The following is a 9,250-nucleotide window of genomic DNA, read 5'->3' as shown; positions in this document are numbered from 1 at the left end:
CTTCATCTCAAAAAATAAATAAATAAATAATAAACAAAACAACAACAACAAAAAAAAAACCTGCAATGAGATACCATCTTACCCCAGTTATACCCCAGTTAAACTGATTTTTAACCAAAAGACAGGCAATAACAAATGCTGGCAAGGATGTGGAGAAAAGGGAACCCTTGTACACTGTCGGTGGGAATGTAAATTAGTACAACCACTATGGAGAATAGTTTGGAGATTCCCTCACAAAAGTAAAAATAGAGCTACTTTGCGATCTAGCAATCCCACTTCTGGGCACATAATCAAAAGAAAGAAAATCAGTATATTGAACATATATTTGCACTCCCATGTTTATTGCAGTACTATTTATAATAGCTAAGATTTGGAAGCAACCTAAGGGTCCACCAACAGATGAGTGGATAAAGAAAATGTGGTACTTACACACAAAAAAGAATGGGATCCTGTCTTTTGCAACAACATGGATGGACCTGGAGGTGATTATGTTAAATTAGCCAGGCACAGAAAAACAAATATTGCATGTTCTCATTACTTGTGGGAGCTAAAAATTAAAACAATTAAGCTCATGGAGATAGAGTAGAAGGATGGTTACCAGAGGCTGGGAAAGATAGTGTGTGGTGGGGAGGAAGTGGGAATGGTTAAGAGGTATGATAAAATAGTTAAAAAGAATGAATAAGACCTAGTATTTGCTAGCACAACAGGGTGACTATAGCCAAAAATAATTTAATTGTACATTTTAATAATAACTAAGAGTCGAACTGGATCATTTGTAACACAAAGGATAAATGCTTGATGTGATGGGTACCCCATTCTCCATGATGTGATTATTACATATTGCATGCCTGTATCAAAACATCTCATGTAACACATAAATATATACACCTACTATGTATCCACAAAAACTAAGAATTAAAAAAAATTAAAAACCAGACACAAGCATAACAGACAGGAGGTAGTAGACACTGAATGCTGGGTGGGCAGCCGAGCTCCCAGACAGCCTTTTGCAATTCAGGGCCACCATCATCTAAGCATCTTCTCTTCACATGTGTTTGTTTCATTATCAAATTGTTGTCTGACCACCTCTTCACCTCCCACTCTGCTCTGTAGACATCAAGAGAAACCTTGTCAGCGTTTAGTCGATGTTACTGTTATTTCCTCACCACTGGATCCTTTGGATTTAGCATAGGACCCAGCACTAAGTAGGCATGTTCAGAAAATATTTGTTGAATGAATAGGTAACAGGTAGGTAAAATTAAGGGGACTGTGGTGATTTAAAAAAGATGTACAAAATTATTTGATATTATTCCCTCTAAAAGTGTACGCTAATCTCCTTCCCCTTAAGTGTGGTTCGGACTTAGTGACATGCTTCCAACTAATAGAATTTGGCAAAAACAACAGTGTGTGACTAGATCATAAAAGACATCACAGCTTTCTCCTTTATCTCTCTCTCAGATCACTCCTTCTGGAGGAAGCCAGCAGCCATATCATGAGTACACTCAAGCAACCCTGTAAAGAGACCTACATGGTGAGGAACTGAAGCATCTTGCAAACAGCTCTGTGCGCTATCTTGGAAGTGGATCCTTTAACTCCAAACCTTCAAATGACTTCAGTTTTGGCCTACCTCTTTTTTTTTTTTTTTTTTTTTTTTTTTTTTTGAGCCCAGGCTGGAGTGCAGTGGTGCAATCTTGGCTCACTGCAACTTCTGCCACCCAGGTTCAAGCGATTCTTCTCCCTCAGCCTCCTGAGTAGCTGGGATTATAGGTGCCTGCCACCATGCCTGGCTAATTTTTGTAGTTTTAGTAGAGATGGGGTTTCACCATCTTGGCCAGGCTGGTCTTGAACTCCTGACCTCATGATCCACCCACCTCAGCCTCCCAAAGTGCCGGGATTACAGGTGTGAGCCGCCACACTCGGCCTCAGCTGACCTCTTAATTGCAACCTCATGAGAGACCTGAAGCCCAAAACACCCAACTTAACCACTCCTAGATTCCTGACACTCAGAAATATATGAGGTAATAAAAAAATTATTATTTTAAGCAGCTAAGTTCAGGGGTAAGTTGTTATGCAACAGCAGATAACTCATAAGAGACTTTCAAACAAATTGCTCCCTTCAAAAGGCAGATATATACCACTACAGATACTAGTGGAAGCAATGTAGGAAGTTGCCATTCTATGCCTCCTTGTTTTATTCTGCCCACAGCATATACTGCATGTCTATGCTTCTTCATGTATTACTCAATCAGCTTCTGTGAAGGCCCTAGCATAGTTTACGGTAAAATTGAATGAGCAAAATGAACACACTTGCTATATGAGACCATCAAAAGGGGACTAAAAATCTGCTCAAAAAGAACCAAGAGACAAGAAATCAGAGTGGCTGAAGAAATAAAAAGTGGTTTCAAAGAGGAAGTAAAAACATTTTCAGTATATTCTGCAGAGAATAAAATTGTTTTCCTAATCAACAAAAACATAAACTAATATCAATTGAGAAATACTAAATGGGAAACAAATGGAAGAGTCAACATTATATGTAGGAAATGTTCCTATCCAACTCACATAAGCTTCCATAAATTTGAAGATGGTGCTATCAGCAGTAAGGTCTTCTGCAACAGAAGGAAAAAAATGTAATCACAATCAATAAAGACAACTGTCAATTGGAAATAAACATGTGTTATGTGCCTACTACGTGCCAAGCAAGGGAATCTGCGTGGGGAAAAGTGGCTCACTTTTTAACTACATCCAACTTTGTAGCTACCACCCAAGTACAGAACTCTCCTCCCCAGGGTAGGCACCACATACCCACCCTCTCCTCTTTTCCCTCCTCACATCTTCCCTCCACAAAATAGATAGGGGTAGGGGAAAGGAATCTGGAAATAGAGCTGGAGGGGCAAATTTATGCCAATGCTGCTAATGAGACTTCATAATAATAAACACCATTTATGTAACTTGAATATGTATTCAAGATTTATATTCATTTTGTCATTTAATACCAAAACAACTTTATTCCTCCACCCTTCTCTAATCTCCAGCAATCTGTTTCTTTACCAAAGACAAGGCTGGCGTGTCTTACCCTCCCCAAGACTTGTTTCCTTCTCCTCTAAAAGTAGGTATCAATGCTCTTTCATGGGTTTGATCTGAGGATGTGGTGACATCATGTGTGTGCCAAGGCCAAGTCCTGTGAAAATTCAACCCTAGCATGTTAAAGGATTGTGGAAAATGAAGGAGTCTTTTGAGGGAGCAGAAAATGGTGCCGTTCGCCAAGAGCACAGAGTTCTTGGAAAACAGGACTGAAAATGTGGTCTTGATCCACCATGGGGGGAGCTTTGACTGCCAGCCCAGTACTCTACAAATAATGTCAGAAAACCCAGGATAGCAAATATACCATTGGCTAGGGTTGGGGATACTTTGGCATGAGAATGCCAAGAATAGTAATATTTCAAATGATAATGATGTAGAAATGGTATCTTTTGTGTCCTTCCTCTTATTTCAAGATCTTACTTCTTATGGTTAAAATACATCATGTCTTACATTCTAAAATTTTAACTCCTAAATTTAATCTCAAATAAAGCTGTGTACATATAAACATCTGCATTTTGCCCACAACTTTTTGACAGCAATGTTATTCCAAGAGCTTGGAGGATGGGGAAAGAGACAGCCAGGGCAAGCAGTATGTCCTTCTGTTGGTAGTCATAGTGATTATAGTCAATAATAATTATTGTATACTTGAAATTTGCTAAGAGAGTAGATCTTAAGTGCCTTTACCACACATACACACACAAAATGGCAACTATGTGAGGTGATGAGGTTGTAATTAACTTGATTCTGGTAAATATTTCACACTGTATACATATATCAAATCATCACAGTATATACTTTGGATATACACAATATTTGTCACTTATACCTTAATAAAGCTGTGGATAACAGAGAAATTATTCTGACACTTATTGAAATGGTAAGGAAGACTTTATTCAAGACTATTACAAGAGGGAAGAGAGATTGCATTCAACTCCAAATTCAGCAAAAATAGCTATAGATGTATTGCCAATGAGAAGAATGAAAAGGTCAGTGGATAGAGAATTAACAAAAGGAGATATCAAGGGTAGAGGGATTCTTGCTAAAATTGTCTAATAGGATTCTTGGTAAAGGGAAGCTAAGGACTTAGACATCAAGGGTGGGGAATAAGAAACTTGATCTCATATCAAAGGTGACTAGATATAAAAGGTGGGGAGATTCTCCCTAAAATAACTTAGCAGGATTCTTGCCTAATGGCAGGTCCTGGTTAAGCAGAATGCTCAGATGAGCCCAATTAAAGTTTGGTCAAGGAAGGTGTCCTAGTCTGTATATGCTGTTATAATGAAATACTTAGATTGGGCTGCTTTGTAGATGCCGCTAACACACAGAGACCTCTGCCACCAGCCACAGTCAAACCCACCATGTTCTTCAACATCGCCACCCATGGTGAGCCCTTGGGCTGCATCTTCTTCTGTTTGTAGACAAAGTTCCAAAGACAGCAGAAAATTTTCATGCTCTGAGCACTGGAGAGAAATAATTTGATTATAAGGGTTCCTGCTTTCACAGAATTATCCCAGACTTTATGCGTCAGGGTGGTGACTTCGCATGCCATAATAGCACTGATGGCAAGTCCATCTATGGGGAGAAATCTGATGACGAGAACTTCATCCTGAAGCATACAGGTCCTGGCATCTTGTTCATGGAAAATGCTGGACCCAACGCAAATAGTTCCTAGTTTTTCATCTGCACTACCAAGATTGAGTGGTTGGATGGCAAGCATGTGATCTTTGCCAAGGTGAAAGAAGGCATGAATATCGTGGAAGCCATGGGGCACTTTGGGAGCAGGAATGGCAAGATCGACAAGAAGATAACTATTGCTGACTGTAGATAACTCTAATAGATGTGACTTGTGTTTTAACCACCAGATCATTCCTTCTGTAGCTCAGGAGAGCACTCCACCTCATTTGCTCACAAGTATCCTATAATCTTGGTACTCCCACTGCAGTTTTTTGGGTTCCATATTTTCCTTATTCCTTCCATGTCTAGCTGTATTGCAGTTAAGTTTATGATTATGAAATAAAAACAGGCTGGGCGCGGTGGCTCAAGCCTGTAATCCCAGCACTTTGGGAGGCCGAGATGGGTGGATCACGAGGTCGGGAGATCGAGACCATCCTGGCTAACACAGTGAAACCCCGTCTCTACTAAAAAAAAAAATACAAAAAACTAGCCGGGCGTGGTGGCGGGTGCCTGTAGTCCCAGCTACTCGGGAGGCTGAGGCAGGAGAATGGCGTAAACCCGGAAGGCAGAGCTTGCAGTGAGCTGAGATCCGGCCACTGCACTCCAGCCTGGGCGACAGAGCGAGGCTCCATCTCAAAAAAACAAAACAAACAAACAAACAAAAAAAAAAAACAAACAAAAAAAAGAAATGTGGTGCAGGCTGGGCACGGTGGCTCACGCCTGTAATCCCAGCACTTTGGGAGGCCGAAGCAGGCGGATCACGAGGTCAGGAGATCAAGACCATCCTGGTTAACACAGTGAAACCCCGTCTCTACTAAAAATACAAAAAATTAGCCGGGCGTGGTGGTGGGCGCCTGTAGTCCCAGCTACTCAGGAGGTTGAGGCAGGAGAATGGTGTGAACCCAGGAGGCAGAGCTTGCACTGAGCTGAGATCGTGCCCCTGTACTCCAGCCTGGGCAACAGAGCAAGACTCCGTCTCAGAAAAGAAAGAAAAGAAAAGAAAAGAAAAGAAAGAAACATGGTGCATAAACTTTTGTAATACCAAATGTGGGGCAATTTTTTAACTGCCTGTCAGTGAATTAGGAAACGCTGAACTGGGAAGGAAGTGTAGAATACAATAGAGCCAAAAAATGATGCTCAAGATGGGATGCAGAAAATATGTATTGAGAGCCACCTCTGTGCAAGGCGCAGTTAATCTTTAATCCATACCTAAGTCATAGTGATACGTGTCTGTACTTGTTTTTGTTTGCCTTATCCTGGGGAGTGAGACCCAACTCCTTCATTCCCCCAGGTATACATCCTCACAGCCCCTCTGAAATGGCAAAGAGTTCCAGTCTGAAGTCTGACCTTCCCAAGTGAACAAGCTGTTCTTAAAGCTGGGAGGAAATAAACATGTGCCAAAAAGTAGGTTTTGGATACAGAGACAAGCATGACCATCTAAGACCCAGGAGTGCAAGGAATGGAGGGCAGAAGCTGAAAGGGGAACATCTGAGGCTTAGACCCTTCAGAGAAGCCTTCCAAGATGCTGCTGCCTAGAGCTGAGAACTAGGAATCCTCCTGGCAGTTAATGAACTTCCCAGGATCCCATGAATAGGATACAATCCATACTCTCTAAATATTTATTTTCTTCCTTCTGAGACTCTATCCTCACTTCCTATACTAACCTCAAAGCTGCTTGCTAGTAACACAGGTCCCTAGCAGGGCCATGCCTCATTTGTGGGAGATAAATAGTTCTACTCTAGGATCAACAGCAACCCCTCACACGATGTCTAGCAAAGAGTCAATGCTCAACAAATATCTGCTGAATGAATGAACAAATGGATAGATGGATAGACAAAGGTTTGGTTAAAGCCTTGTCTGGAGATTATGGGCCATCAGTGTTTGATTTGCTTCTGTGGTTAGGCTGAGTCATTTTGGTTTCAAGCAGATAGTTGGTTAACAGTGACTGCAATAGGGCTAAGACAGAGAAAGGCTAGACTATTTGTCACACGCTCTTTAAATCTGAAGCAAAAAGAAATAAAATCAATGGATGGGGATAAGGGATATTGCTTCTGTCACATATTAGCTGAGTGGTGGTCTAGAAACTGGTTCTCTTTTCCACAATCAAGTTTTCTCATTCTCCAAAATCCAATAGTGTTTATTACCTCAGAGTTGATTAGACCTCCTTAAAAACAACTAGCCCTATGTTTGACACAGAGCAATCATTCAGCAAGTATCAGTTTTCTTTCCACCAAAACTTCCCTACAGAAGATAAAACTTTGTGATCAACTAAATAGTGCAGCTAGCTAAAAAGCTCTCAAAAATGAGTCAGTAAGGAGAGAAATAAATACGCATCTGTGTTATGGTTGACATTCACTGTTATTCCTATGTAGTAGGAATGAGTCATCTGGTAGAGTCTGCGGTAGGAAGAAAAACCATAGCCCTATTTTTATTTACTCAGATGTCTGTAATGTCTTATTACATCTGCTCAAGGAAAGATATAGAACATTTGTCAGTGCCAGACCTATCACCATACAAGATATAAGACCTTGGTGAACTCAAGATGCCTCTCCTGTCTTCACCTCGGTAACAGGATAGCAACAAGTAGCTGTGTCAAACCAACCATCCAGGAATGTTGTGGAAGCCAATAAAAAAGCCTTCTCCATTCTTATATGGTAAGAAACATGTTATGTGAGCCCAAGGACAGATTTAAGAGTCATATTGCAAGTATAAGTCCTCCCCCTAGTTGTTATAGTAGTAACAATAAAAAGAGTTATTTAATATCTAATGGAGCAGGGCTAGATGTCAATCCAAGAATCAAAAGTCACGAGTTCACAATCTTTGGAAATAAGAAAGCCATCCAAAATTAAGTGGCCTCTGTGTGGCAGGCAAAGTGCTTTACCAATATTATCTCATTTAATTCTTAAGACAATTGGCTGGGCATGGTGGCTCATGCCTATAATCCCAGCACTTTGGGAGGCCGAGGTGGGCAGATCACCTGAGGTCAGGAGTTTGAGACCAGCCTGGCCAACATGGTGAAACCTCATCTCTACTAAAAATACAAAAATCAGCCAAGCGTGGTGGCGCATGCCTGTAGTCCTGGCTACTCGGGAGGCTGAGGTTGGAGAATCTCTTGAACCCAGGAGACTGAGGTTGCAGTGAGCCAAGATCACGTCATTGCACTCCAGCCTGGACGACAAGAACGAAATTCCATCTCAAAAAAAAAGACAATCGAGGAGGTAGGCATTATTACACCCACGCTCTGGATGAGAAAACTGAGGATCATAGAAGATAAGTCATTGTCTCAGGATCAAATAGCTAACAAGTGGTGCAGCAGGGACTCAAAAGCAAGTCTGTCTGATTCTTATGACACCAGTTCTTTTTTTTTTTTTTGAGACGGAGTCTTGCTCTGTCGCCCAGGCTGGAGTGCAGTGGCTGGATCTCAGCTCACTGCAAGCTCCGCCTCCCAGGTTCACCCCATTCTCCTGCCTCAGCCTCCCGAGTAGCTGGGACTACAGGCGCCCGCCACCTTGCCCGGCTAGTTTTTTTTTTGTATTTTTTTAGTAGAGACGGGGTTTCACCGTGTTAGCCAGGATGGTCTCGATCTCCTGACCTCGTGATCCGCCCGTCTCGGCCTCCCAAAGTGCTGGGATTACAGGCTTGAGCCACCGCGCCTGGCCGACACCAGTTCTTAAAGAAATACCACAACAGAGCTGGGCACAGTGGATCATGCCTGTAGTCCCAGCAATTTGGGAAGCCAAGGCAGGAGGATTGCTTGAGTCCAGGAGTTCGAGACCAGTCTGGGCAACATAGGGAGACCCCCCCATCTCTACAAATAACTTAAAAAATTAGCCGGGCATGGTGGCACATGCTACTCGGGAGGCTGAGACAGGAGGACTGCCTGAGTCTGAAAGGTTGAAGCTACAGTGAGCTGTAATCACACCACTACACTCCAGCCTGGGTGACAAAGGCTCTGTCTCAAAAAAAAAAAAAAAAAAAAGGAAAAGAAATACCAGAACAGAAGTGAAGGCCCGAGGATACATATCTAATTCAAGTGCAAGGGAAAAGGAAGAAATGTTCACTCCTAAGAGCTATTCTTTAACCACAGACTTCTTCAATCCTACTTTCCTGAATAAACTGTACAGTTGAAGGGATATGAACATTTAATTGGCAGGGTTAAGTGTAGAGTCAGCATGAGTGCCTGATGTGCCATCAACTCTCTCTCAAAAGGACACAAAAAGTAAAGAACAGAGAGGAATGGAAAGAAAAAGAAATATAGGAAAGGGTCAAGGGAAAGGGAAAGGAGACTGACAAAAGGAGCTAACCTTTGTCTTAACCTTTTTACTGAGATACAACATTCACAGAATAACATGCACAAATCTCAAATGCACAGCTTAATGAAATTGATACATGTATAGACTGGTGTAACTAGACCAAGATATAGAACATCTCCATCACCTCATAAGATTCCTTCATGCCCCTTCCTAGTTAATCCTCACCTCCAGAGGTAACCACT

The 9,250-nt window shown here is 41.7% G+C and overlaps 1 protein-coding gene across 2 annotated transcripts; it reads right to left on the bottom strand.

Annotated features, from left to right (window-relative positions):
* Positions 1-894: 894 nt before the first annotated feature.
* Positions 895-5,163, bottom strand: LOC115898729. 2 transcript variants are annotated; one of them, XR_004058419.1, is made up of 3 exons: positions 3,074-3,171; positions 2,560-2,606; positions 895-1,107 (listed from the first exon to the last, which is right to left on the bottom strand). XR_004058419.1 is itself a non-coding variant. In XM_030934518.1 (3 exons), exons 1-3 carry the CDS (start codon positions 4,946-4,948, stop codon positions 909-911), a joined length of 756 nt encoding a protein of 251 aa, XP_030790378.1. In that variant the 5' UTR covers positions 4,949-5,163; the 3' UTR covers positions 895-908. The 2 variants fall into 2 exon arrangements, 1 of the variants encoding a protein (XP_030790378.1); XM_030934518.1 differs by lacking the exon at positions 3,074-3,171 and adding an exon at positions 4,439-5,163.
* Positions 5,164-9,250: the final 4,087 nt, after the last annotated feature.

Source organism: Rhinopithecus roxellana, chromosome 7 (assembly GCF_007565055.1).
Source record: "Rhinopithecus roxellana isolate Shanxi Qingling chromosome 7, ASM756505v1, whole genome shotgun sequence".
NCBI lineage: Eukaryota > Metazoa > Chordata > Mammalia > Primates > Cercopithecidae > Rhinopithecus > Rhinopithecus roxellana.
This window is presented reverse-complemented; position numbering and strand designations above follow the sequence as displayed.

Coding starts and splice junctions, on each gene's coding strand:
- LOC115898729 (XM_030934518.1), bottom strand. CDS start 4,948: ATGATCTGGTGGTTAAAACACAAGTCACATCTATTAGAGTTATCTACA. Junction 2,607..4,438: donor TGGCGATGTTGAAGAACATG/GTGGGTTTGACT, acceptor CTTCTGTTGCAG/AAGACCTTACTGCTGATAGC. Junction 1,108..2,559: donor TCAAATTTATGGAAGCTTAT/GTGAGTTGGATA, acceptor TGATGTCTACAG/AGCAGAGTGGGAGGTGAAGA.